Here is a 12,648-nt window from a genome sequence, read left to right as displayed (position 1 = left end):
CTGAGCCTGAAAGGAATGCCAAGTTCAAAAGTGCCCTCAGCCACTTACTAGCTATGTGACCCTGGGCAAATCACTTAACCTCTGTTTGCCTCAGTTTCTCCAACTGTAAAATGGAGATCATAATAGCACCTTCCTCCCCGGGTTCTAGTGAAGATAAAATGAGATCATATTTATAAAAGTTCTTAGCACAGTGCCTGGCACATAGCAGGTATTATATAAATACTTATTTCCTAATTCCTACCACTACCACCATCTATAAAATCAGGGATATGAACTGGGAGATTTCTCCAAAGTCTCTTTCAGATCTATAGAATAAACAAGATAGCTGCCTTCAAATATGTGAAAAAAATGTATTTGTAAAAAGGAATAGATTTGTTCTGTTTGATCCTAGAAGGCAGAACTAGAAGTGAAAATAGTAACAGTAGTTAGCATTTCTGTAGTACTTTAAGGCTTGTAAAATATTTTACTGATACTGTTTCATTTTATCCTCATGATAACTCTATGAGTAAAGTACGACCATTACCCCCATTTTACAGATGACAAAAGTCTGAGAGCTTTAGTGGCTTGCCCAGAGGCACAGTATACATTGGATGCTGGATTTGAATTTAGGTCTTCCTAATTTCCTAATTTCAGTTGCAGTGCCCTATCCGTAGGCATTACCTAGCCACATAAAGGTTGAGGAGGCCAATTTAAACTTGAAGTTGTGCAAAACTATTACCGCTATCCAGATGTTGAGTAGGAAAGGGAGACATGTTTTCCCGTTTCTCCTAAAAAAGAGTTGCTGGAAAATAACATTTTAGATAGAGGAGGGGGACTGTTCTAGGCAGTACTAGCCCTAGAGGCTGCCTGTCAGTGAACCCCAAATTCAAGAATTCAAAGATGTGACTTTCTGGCAAGAAAAGGGAAATTTCCTTAACTTCTTGGTGAAAGAAGAGAATTAAATAGAAATTAAAGAAATTAATAGCTTGATATCAAAGTGTAGCCTACTTCTAGATTCCTGGCCCTTGAGTATTATCTTACATAAAGGCATAGGTCTTATAATTATCACATTTGCAGATGAAACAAGAGTGAGCACTAACATCTTAAGGAGTCAGAATCTCCAAAACATGCTGACAGGATGAATTCAATAAAGTGATATTTAATATCAGTGAAGGTAAAGTACTATGTTTAGGCCCAAAAAATCAACTTCTTAAGTACAAGTTGGAGAAGAATCCCCTGGCTATGGGATTTCCAGTATTGTCACATATTGTACTATTTCCATCACTCTTCCTTCCAGTTAAACTGGCCAGTTACATATATGTAATATTCTATCCTCTACCTTTGCATAGGTTACTAAGTATAAAAGGTCATATCATTGAAACATTAGAGAATGGAAAGAGATACTTTTTTCAACTAAAGTTAGAGAAAGAATTCTTTTTTTGGTAATAAATCCTTACCTTCTGTCCTAGAATCCATACTGTGTGTTCGTTCCAAGAGTGGTAAGGGTTAGGGAATGGGGCTTAAGTGACTTGCCCAGGGTCACACAGCTAGGAAATGTCTGAGGTCAGATTTGAACCCACTGACCTCCAGTCTGAAGGTATGGCTCTAAATCCACTATGCCACCTAGCTATCCCAATAGAAAGGATTTGAACCTAAGACTTCCCATCTCTAGTTCAAGCCCTCTCTATCCACTGAGCCACCTAGCTTCCCCCTATAGAAAGAATTCTTAAGTAAATAAGGAACAGAGGGGATCATAAAAAATACAATTTGATAAAATGAAATTAATGTCATCAATACAGATGAAGAAAAGGGAAAATTTTGAAAGCCTACTAGTGGTCTCTCAAAGCCAAGGGTCCCTTCTGCCGAAGTGTGGCGGTTCAGGCGAATAATGAATGGGAGACAACTCAGTGCTCAGACCTGGAGCTCAGGCATCACAAAGCTATTCCACCTGGCTCAGGGTTCATGTTTATTATATAGTTCAGTGGTTACATGCTTTTCTGGCACACAGTCATTTTTCAATCATACATGATCATCTACAGATAATTGGACATGTCACACATTAACAAGTTGATCACTCAACATTCTGTGATCACATACCATGTTGCTACAACAGAAAATTACGTGATCGAGATAAATGGTATAGGCAGAGTAACCAGGGGGTCAGTTCCCCCTGACCTGAGGGATGACCAGCTAAGAGAATCACTGGTGTTTTTATCCCAAGTAATTTGTATGTCCTTGTATATCCTGAAGAAGTTCACAATGAAAAGAAAGTTCCTATATATTGCAAAAAAAAATCATTGCAGCATTTTTGATGGCAGAAAAAGGAATCATGGAGAAAATAGGTGCTGGCATATGACTATTGTTGCTGTTTAATCGTTTCAGTAGTATCTGACTCTTCATAATCCCTTTTGGGAATTTCTTGGCAAAGACACTGGAGTGGTTTTCCATTTCCTTCTCCAACTCATTTTACAGATGAGGAAACTGAGACAAACATGATGACATGACTAGGTTCACATAGCTAATATGTGTCTGAAGCTAGATTTGAACTCAGAGTTTTCCTGACTTCAGGTCCAATGCTCAATCCACTGAGCCAACTAACTGCCCTGACATTAATGACATATTATTGCGAGGAAACAATGATTATGAAGAATTCAGAGAACCGTGGAAATGCAGAATGAAACAGAAATCAGACAACAGTACCTTCACCCTCTACAATATTTAATCAAGAAACAGCAAACTGCAGCCCAAAGGTCAAATCTGGCAGCCGTTTGTTGGTAGCCAACAGAAATTTGGCCCTCTGACCCCAACTGGCCAATCCTTGATGTAAACAATAAGGATGCTGAAGAGCAGGCAAGTTCTCAAGCTATCGGAGTCCTTGAGAGATGATAAATAACAATAATAATATTTTAGTATAATAGCACATCTGGTTTTTCTTAGTTGGGAGGTAGAGTTTACAGGGATGGAATGTGCTATACATGGTCCATCAGATGCAGTTGCTGTGTCAGTTGGCTTTGCTTAAATGTTATCAGAATACGTGTCTAGCCCAGATGAAATTGCTTACCATCTCCAGGTTCAGGGAGGGAAGGAGATGATTTGGATCCTATAATTTTGGAAAGTGTTCTGTTGAAAATTATTATAATATGTAATTGGGAAAATAAAATCTTTCTGAATTAAATATTATCAGAGTGTTTATTGGTGGGGTTGATGGAAGGAAAGGGAAGGGAACAGAATGGAACAGAAGGGAACAGAACGAAATGGAACGGAACAGAAGGGAATGGAAGGATTCCAAGGGGGTGAGTTATGGAAAAATGTCTGTGGTGTAAAAACAAAAGGCAACAACAAAACTATTATTTAAAAAATGGCTCTGTGTAGATAGTCCGGTGAGGATGGGGGAACCCTGGGATACTCAAGCTTCTTACAAAGTTAAGGAATGAACCAAGCAGATAAATATGTACACTAGAAGATGTTCATGTGCATATATAATGGGGGACTGGCCAATGAGAGCCCAGTCCTTTGAATGCTCTGCTTGATGTAATCCACTATTGTGAATTGTAGCACACATACAGATATTCTATGACTGTTTTCAGTCTCTTTATTGTGTGGCAAAGAGAATCCCTAGGACTAGCTGCTGAGCTGGAACTAAGTGGGAATACAAAAAACATTAACAGACTAAATTGCTAAATCCTCTCCTCTATTTCCTAATTGTGTTTAAGAGAGGAGGACGGCAAGTAGTGTTTCTTTATTCCCTGGCTGTACTGGAGTGAAGAGGACAAAATACATAATCCTTGAGGTGAGGAAAAGGTTTCAGACCTCCATCTCCCAATTGATGCTTCTGGCTCTTCTTTCCTGTTCTTAGGTGAAGAAATACAACTTTGTGAGCTTTGAAAGGGCCAAAGAATATGTAGCAGAGATTCAGGAACTGGAGCCCATACCAGAGTTTTCTGCAGGTAAATTCATTAGCCTTAGATTCAACTAGCCCCAAATTATTCAGTTACCTTTGGGGTTGAGCTCAGCTGTCCTAGCAGCTCTGACAGTGCTTTCTGGGATGATTTCATGCCACAATTAGGTGTGAACTTGGTGAGGTAATTACATTGCAGAAACCGCTTGAAGGCTGAGCCCACTATCCCCAGCAACACCATCCAGTTCTGTACTTCTTTCTTGCTACAAATCCTCTCAGTTATGATCTCTCTGTAAAAGCTAATTGATGCTCGTTAATTGAATTGGTAGTGAAGTTCTTATCCCCGAGTCAGACAAACTCTAAGGCCCAATGACTACTGGGGAGAATGCACGTGAGGGAGGCTCAAGCCAAAAGCATTAGAGAAAACTTCACAACTTCTGGTTACACCTTCACCTCTGAAGGGGAGGGAGATGGAGTTGGCCACCCTCTAGGGAACCCAACTGACCAATGTAGATGTAGGCTGTATGTACAGATGCTGTTAAATATTTAAGCCTTCCCCCCACCCCACAATGAATAGATGTGTGTGTATACCTATGAATATAGATACACATATACACGTGTGTGTAACTTGTAGAGTACATCATTTACTTCTATTGCTAAAAGAGACGTTTAGAAGTTGTCTAGTACAAGTAGACTGAGGACAAAGTAATTTCACATCTTTGGCTCCCTAATGTTTCTAGAATAATCCAATAATCCAGCATTCAAGTTCCTCCACAGCCTGGCTCCAACATGACTCTTTAGTCCCATGTTGGCAAACCTATGACACATGTGCTGGAGAGGGCTGCTCCCCTCCCCCTCTCCAGGCATGCCTGAGGGCATTTCCCCCATGACCTGCCCCTCTGCTCAGCAACCAATGGGAGTGCTTCCTCCCTCCCCTGTCTGGGGTAAGGCAAGGCTCACATGGGATGTGAGGGTTGCAGTTTGGGCACTCGGTCTCTAAAAGGTTCGCCATCACCGTCCCTATTTCACATTATTCCCTTTCACAAACTTCACTGCAGCCTAACTAGATCACTGGTCATTCCCTGAGCTCCTCCTGCTCTCCCTCCTTCACAAAGATCTCTTCACAGTGTCATAGACTCTCTATTACTGCTCCTTTTTAAAAAATAAAAACCCTTATCTTCTGTCTTGGAATCAATATTGTGTATTAGTTCCAAGGCAGAAGAGTGAAAAGGTGTAGGCAATGGAGGTTAAGTGACTTGCCCAGGGTCACACAGCTGGAAGTGTCTGAGGCCAGATTTGAATCTAAGACCTCCAGTCTCTAGGCCTGGCTTTCAATTCACTGAGCTACCCAGCTGCCCCCCAGCTGCTCCTTCTGACTCAATCTACTCTTTGATCAAAACAGATGATTGTGCTCCCCAACCGTGTCCTAACTTCTGCTTTTCTACATTTGTGCAGGTCAGTCTCCTTACCTGAAAAGTGCTCCTTCCCTTAATGACTTTTGAAATCTCTCTCTTCCTTCATTGCCCAGCTCAATTGCTCCTTCCTCCACGAAGTCTTCCCTGATTCTCTCCAGTTGGCTATTCTCTCCCCTCCCTCAAATTCCCTTAGGACCCCCCCCACACCCGTAGCTCTCATTGCATGGTGTAGTGATCTCCTCTCCATCCTCTAGGATAGGCTCTGTAGAAGGGAAGATCCTTATGGATGGGGGCTATTTCATCTGTGTCCCCAGTGCTTAGTAACCATTGTTTGAATTCAATAGGTTATGTTGCTGTCTACTAAGAATCTTGAGCCTTCATGGTTGATGCATGGTACATGCCTTATAGGCAAACCCTAGGGTCATGATCAAGGAGGGCTCTTCTGCCATTAGAGACATACACACCATTATCTCCTCCTCCTTTGGAAAGAACTATGGGTGTATGGAGAACACTGCCCATACTGTCCATCTTCATTGATATGCTCGTTAGTTTTGCTAACCTGCTCTTTTCTTTAAAAAAAAAAATTGAAAATAAGGAACAACTTCAAGATATCCATAAATAAAGGTGTTGTAAAAGATATAAAATTGTTTAGATTTCAAGTGGGAAAAGAGATGTGCAATGGTAAGTTATGAAAAACATCTCACGTTGTTTTGTCGTGGCTTAGGTGACTGCCTCCTTCAAAGCATACTCTAAGTCCAACCCTTCCATTTTACAGATGAGGAAACTGAGGTAGAGCAAATAACCACTTATCCAAGGTCACGCAAATAATAAATAGCAAGCCCAGGATAGAGAGTGAGCACTGCTGGCAGCTCAGGAAGCTGAACACACACACACACACACACCCCTTGAGAATCCTGTTCTGGAGACAGGAAGCTTAGGCAGACAGGCAAGGAAGGGAGACGGGAAGCAACATGTTCCTGTCTAAGCTCATCCCTGGCCCCCACCTTAGGGTACACAAGGGCAAGATGGTGAGATGGCTCCCACACACACACTCAGAGGACTCAGGCAGGAGCTAACATAAGATAAAGCCTTCTACTCCAAACATTACTTCCCACCATCAAATCACCCACAGAGAAAAAAAATTTTTAAGTCTTTACTTTCCATCTTAGAATCAATACTATGTATTTGTTCCAAGCAGAAGGATGGGAGCTAGGCAATGGGGATCAAGTGACTTGCCCAGGATCATACAGCTAGGAAGTGTTTGAGGCCAGATTTTAACCCAGGACCTCCCATCTCTAGGCCTGGCGCTCAATCCATTGAGCTACCCAGCTGCCTCCTGGATCAATTATTTAGTGGGGCAAACTTGGATTTGAAGCCAGATGATCTGGGTTTGAATTTTGGCTCTTATTACCTATGTAACTGGATAAATCAATTCCTTTGTCTATACCAGTTTCTTCTTCTATTAAATAAAGGGGGAGGGTTTGAATCATATCTCTAAGGTCTCTTCCAGTTCTGAAATCCTATGATTTTAGCCTCTGCCTTTACTGGTGCACTGGGGGCAGCAGGGGTACACAAGCTCTAAGCAGATGAACTTGGTTTCCCAACAAACCATCTCCCTACCCTGTCCCTCGCCTACCTCTCGTGCTTAGGACATCAGTACCAAGGGCAAGAAAGGGGAGATTGGAACTAAAAGGTGAACCTGCCCATTTGGGGCAGGAAGAAAGGGTAGACCCTAGGATCAGAGAAAACCAACTCTCCAGGGCTCAGCCTGAGGTCGGCTGACCCTCTTCCTCCACCCTCCCAGAACAGGTGGTAGGAAGGGTGAAGGGGTTTCAAAGGCCCATATAATGCTCAAGACCCATTTAGGGCACAACCTCTTCTCTCCAGTCAGGCTCTCCAAGGTTTAGGTCAATCCCGCCCGCAGACACAGGTAACAATTATTAGGGCCTCTGAACATTTCTGCTGACCCAGAAAGGCATCATCAGCTCCTGACTTTCAAAGAGGATGCAAAAAGTAAAGAGCAAATGACTTGGACCCAGATTCAACTCCTAGCTCTGCTCCTCTCTGAGGCCTTGGGGAAGTTCCTTTCCTTCTGCAGGCCTCCATTTCCCCATCTATAAAATAAGAGTCTTGGAATAAATGAAGTCTAATATGTAGGTTTCTTTCCATTCAAAGTCTTTTGATTCTGCCCTTCCCAGCCCAGGTTGGAGTCCTTTTTTCCTGACCTCCCCTCCACCATCCTTCTTACTCCCAGATGCAGAGCGGACAGGAAGCTCCCACAGCCTAGGGATGCTTGTAAGTGATTTATTCATCTATTTTCCAGTCTGGCTGTGCTTTAAGCAGTTAAGAAAATACATTTCCCTTTGAACATTCGTACATTTTTTACAGAGAAAACAAAACCTGATGTTGGTCAGGCCCTCCCACAGTGGAACAGGGCTACGATGGACCCCTGAGTGCCAGGGGGCAAAGGCTCCCAGCCCACGAGAGGGCCTTTCAGCTCCCTTCCTTAACCTCCTTCCCAAGTTGGAGTTAGACCCCAATCCCAAGGGGCACTGGGAGAGGGTGGGAGGACAGGTGGGCCTTGCAGGCTAGGGGGCAAAGCTAAGGCAAGAAGGCAAGTAAGAAGAATAGGCAGGGAATAACTGAGGCAGCCTCAATAAGGTCAGGCCAGGGCTTGGCAAGTATGCTCTCTGGAAGGCCAGAAGAGCGGTGTGGGCAGGGCTAGGTCATAAGCAGCAGGTGGGAGAAGAGATAGGGAAGAGAAAGGCCTTGGGGGAGTATCAGTCCCTCATCCCCCAAGGAACACCCAGAACCTTCCCCAACCCCCACTGTTTCCGATGGTTTGTCGTTTATTCTTGCCTCCTCTTCCTCCTCTGTACCAAAGAACAGCCAGAGCCTTTGCCCTTCCCAGTGTTTCCAGTGTTTTTGCTTTTTGGGGGGTGAATGGGGTGGTGTTGAGACCTGCTCAGCTTCATACCCCCTTCCCACAACTCTGTGCAAAGCATTCTGGGCCCCCAAGGCCTAGGGTAAGGGCATCGAGCCCCTCACCCAGAAGTCTCCCGGTCATAGATTGGATGGCGAGGGTTTGGGAGTCTGGAACTCGGGGTTAGGGAAGACAGGCCGAGAGCAGAGGCAGGAAGGGGGCTGAGGGTTAGCTGGTGGGCGGACAGAGGAGAGCAGGGAATTCCTCGCACATGTGGCGGACAATGGCCTGGTCAGTATGACTCTGCAGTCCGCCCTCCTCTTCAGAAAGGATGCGCCTCAGGGTGGCCCGCAGGTCTGGCAGCCGGTGGCCGTGCTGCAGGTAGGAGGTGGAGCGGATGAGGCCGTGCATCAGAGTCAGGTACTGCATGCGTAGCTGGGGAGGGAAGCCAGGCCACAGAGTTGCATCACCCGCCTGCGTCGAGTGTTTGTGTGTGGCAGGAGGAGGCAAGTGTGGGAGGGAACCCCACCATCACCACTAATTCCAACCGCAGAAGCCCCAACCAGTGATATCCTTCAAAGGAGCTCTTATGCCTGGCTTTGAAACAAAAATGATGATGGATTTGGGGGCAACAAATGAATCCTCCTAAGGTTTGGGGTGCAAGCCGGTCTTTAGGTAGGCCCGATTCCCAGCCCTCACCCCCAACCCTGCGTGTGCGAGTGACCCCTCGCAGGGAGGAGCCGGGTAACCGCTGGCCCACCTTGTCTCCAGGCGACAGGTCTGAGATGTGTCGCACAGTGATGTCGATCAAGGCCATCATGTCCGTGTGATAAAAGATGGACGCCGTCTCTCGAGATGCAAATACATCCTGCAGGAACTTGAGGACCGAATGTGAGGGCTGTGGCTGATGCTTAAAGATGCGTACAGGGTCATCTGGAAATGGGGGTGGCGGGGGGACAGGACAAAGTCCTATCTGAGTACTGTCTTCTTCATTTTCCAGGCTTTTGTCTCCACCCAAATGCCTTCCTCTTCCTCACCTCCCAAGAAAACCTGGCGCTTTCCACCCCTTCCTGCCCTTCCAGATACGTGCCCTAGAACCCCCATGAGCCCAAGGGAGGAGGTGGGGACAGAGGAAAGGCATTTCCCTCCAGAACATCCCCAGGCCCTCCTCCCGATGCTTCAAGGCTGCCCCCCTCTTTGCTCCGTACCCCCTCTGTTTAGCAGCAACAGCAGCTTCTCAGTGAATATCTTGACATTTGAACGTTTGCTGACGGTGCTCATGATGACATTGTTTTCTGGGTCTGAAAAGAAAAAGACAGACTCAGAGAAACTGGCCGTGAGGGGTCAGATCGGGGATGAGGGGAGGTCGGGTCTTGGGGCTCTCCTCCCTCCCTCTCAGAGTCTATCTCCCCAGCTTCATCAGGCCTTCACTGAGTGCAGAGCCTTCTATTGGGGTTCCCCCTGGGAGCAAGGAAGGCTGCCTTTCAACCCGGAGAAGAGAGTTTTCTAAGCCCCTGAGGGTGGTGAAGCTGCTTCTCACCTGGAATGTGCAGGTTGAAGGCCAGAAGCAGATTGACAAAGAGGTCAGGCAGCTGGTCAGTGGTGTCTGAGGGCAGACCCTCCTCAACGACATCCAAAAGGAACTGGACAAAATGGGCACTGAGGTGCTCTGCATGGAGGGAGAAGGCAGCGAGTGGCCCTGGTGCCATCTCTGGGCCCTACCCACGGCATCTGCGTAATCTGCTTTGGCTAAGCAAATTGACTAGAGGCCTCAGGAATGTCCTGGGTCTCCCCTACCCCACCACCCCAAACACAGACCCCTGAACTGTTCCCAATTGAAACGTCTCCCTCCGGTTGTAGAATGACAAGAATCTCAAAGGCACTCAGGGGCCATATCTGGTCCAAACTGTACCTGAGCAGACATCCCCAGCGAATGGCCATCCAGCTTCTACTCGATGACCTCGCGTGATGGGGGGCTCTGCTAAGGCGCCTTACTGCATTTTTGGTTGTCTTTCTCAGGGTGTTTTCTTCATATCAAGTCAAAATTTGCCTCCCTATAACTTTGGCCCACCCTCACTAGTTCTTTCTTCTGGACCCAGACAGAACAAATCGAATCACTCGGAGTTACAACTGTTTTCAAGTTCTTGAATGGGTTATGGCCCTACGTCCATCCATCACTACTAATATTTAGTGCAGTATTACATAGAAAGCAGAAAGGTATGATGGAAAGGGTGCTTTGAATGTCAGAGGACCTCAATTCTAATCTCAGCTCCAGGAATCAATAGTTTAATACTGGCAAAGCCTCTCAACCACCGAGCTTCAACATTCCCACCTGCAAAATGGGGATAACCTATCTATCTGTGCAGGCTTTCTGCCCTGCATGTATGTGAGTCCCGTACGTGTCTACCCATCCATGTGCGTCTGTGTCCTTACCTGCCTCAGTCTAGGAAGAGCCCAAAGGTGGGATCCAGATCTGGTTTATATCCAGGCCACAGCTGCCTGAGGTAAGGAAGAGGCTTTGTACAAAACTGCGTGGGTCCTCATGGCCTCAGAAATTAGCCCTAGCCAAGACTCTGGAGCCTTGAAAGATACCTGGGACTACCGAAACATTTAAGCCAGCAAGAGGAACTGAGTCACACTTAGAGTTCTTAAAGAATTCTGAAAGAGACAGACTCAGAGGAAGAAAGAGGACACCAACACCGAGAGTTGAACCAGAAAGAATTTGCAGGAGGCAGAAGTGAAAGAGAAAGAAAGTGTGAGCTGAACTGAGACCCCGTCCTTGAATAAATGCTGTACCATAATTAGCACTAGGCCTGCCCCACAGTAGGTATTTAATAAATGTTTACTGACCGACTGACTTTACCCTCAGTGTTTCTGGTCATCTGAATTTTTGCCACAATCATAAAAAAAAAACCCAGAAATTCAAATCTGGGCAGAGACAAATTCCTAAATATCAGTAATTTTCCTGACTGGGAGCTCTGAGTGATTAAGATTGTACTTCTGACTTAATGTAGACTATAACACTGCAGAGAGGGTGATCAGGACAGGACCCCATGGACCTGGGGGGTCATTCATTTGCTCCAAGGCTAAAGAAATGAAGTCACTATTGTAACAAGGTATCGCTGATTAACTCTCCAAAGACAAAGACAGTGTGAAGGAAGAAAGGTAGTATCTCCCTTAACAGTACCACCAGAACTAGCCATGTCTACATACATCAAATAAATACAAAGAGTTTGGGGAGGAGGGAAACGCTTCTAAGAGAAGGTGATGCTTGAGCTGAATCCTGCAATCAACAGGGCTCCAAAGGGGCTGGAGTAAGAATAGAGTACATCCTAGCTGCAGGGTACAGTCAGTGCAAGAAGATGAGAGTGCTGTGTGCGAGGAACACCAAGAAGGGCGGTCTGTCTGAACTGCTTAGTGTGTAAAGTGTAGTAACACATAATACAGCTAGAGGGCTTTAAATGTTAAACAGTAGAGTTTATAATTGATCATAAAGGCAATAAGAAATCTTTGGAATTTATCAAATGAAAGAATAACATCATCAGAGTTGGCCATGACCGAGAGTGAGGTCAAAGGGGCACAAGGTTAGGGAAGGACTCATAAGGACAATGGCACCATATTTCATTATTCTCTAATGTACTTAACACATAAGTTCTGGCAAAAAGACATTGGGAGTGATTCTTTACCACCTTGAAATTGATAATATGCCAAAAAAACAGAATAAAATATTATCAAAATTGATATATTAATAGCTTAATTAACCAACAAAAAATTAACAAAAAAGGGAATTTACAAATAAAGAATTCTTTTATTGCCAAAAGCTATTATGCCAAATTATGAGTTAATGAAACTGAAAACATAACTGAAACGAGTGAATCTACCAAAAAAAAAAAAACATTCTAAAGTTAGCAAAAAGGGAAACAAATACACTAAATGACCAGAGCTCAGAAAGAAAAATTTAAGTCATAAATTAACTCTCACTAGGGAGTAGAGAAACTTCAGATCTCAGTGAATTTGCAAATGAATACTAGCAAACATTTAAAGGATAAGTAATCCCTATATCATAAAAACTGTTTAACAACCAAAAAAAACAAGAAAAAGAAAAAGAAAAGCCAGTCAGGAAGATTTGAGTTCAAATTCCATCTTAGGTACTTGCTAGCTGTGAAAACTGTCAGCAAGTCTTTTAACCTGTTTGCTTCTACCTCACAGGGTTGTTGAGGGTCAAATGAGATAACATTTAAAGCACTTTGCAAACCTTAAAGCACTGTATAAATGTTATCATTAGTTCTTTGATAAACACTTTTTTCTGAAACCCTTACCTTCTCTCTCAGAATCTATACTAAATATTGCTTTTAAAGCAAAAGAGAGGTAAAGGCTAGGCAACTGGGCTTAAGTTAACTTGTCCAGTCACAGGGTTAGTAAGTGTCTGAGGC

The 12,648-nt window shown here is 44.5% G+C and overlaps 1 protein-coding gene across 2 annotated transcripts in view; it reads right to left on the bottom strand.

Moving 5' to 3' along the window:
• Positions 1–7,582: 7,582 nt before the first annotated feature.
• The window catches only part of NCKIPSD (NCK interacting protein with SH3 domain), a 28,751-nt gene continuing 23,685 nt past the window's right edge, over positions 7,583–12,648 (bottom strand). For both annotated transcript variants that reach the window (XM_007499820.3, XM_007499821.3), the window contains 4 exons: positions 9,756–9,884; positions 9,424–9,516; positions 8,976–9,148; positions 7,583–8,650 (listed from right to left, as the gene is read on the bottom strand). In XM_007499820.3, the coding sequence (XP_007499882.2) occupies positions 8,444–8,650; positions 8,976–9,148; positions 9,424–9,516; positions 9,756–9,884 (602 nt within the window). In that variant the 3' untranslated portion in view covers positions 7,583–8,443. The remainder of the gene's footprint in view (positions 8,651–8,975; positions 9,149–9,423; positions 9,517–9,755; positions 9,885–12,648) is intronic.

This window comes from Monodelphis domestica, chromosome 7 (genome assembly GCF_027887165.1).
Source record: "Monodelphis domestica isolate mMonDom1 chromosome 7, mMonDom1.pri, whole genome shotgun sequence".
NCBI classification, from domain to species: Eukaryota; Metazoa; Chordata; class Mammalia; order Didelphimorphia; family Didelphidae; genus Monodelphis; species Monodelphis domestica.
This window is presented reverse-complemented; position numbering and strand designations above follow the sequence as displayed.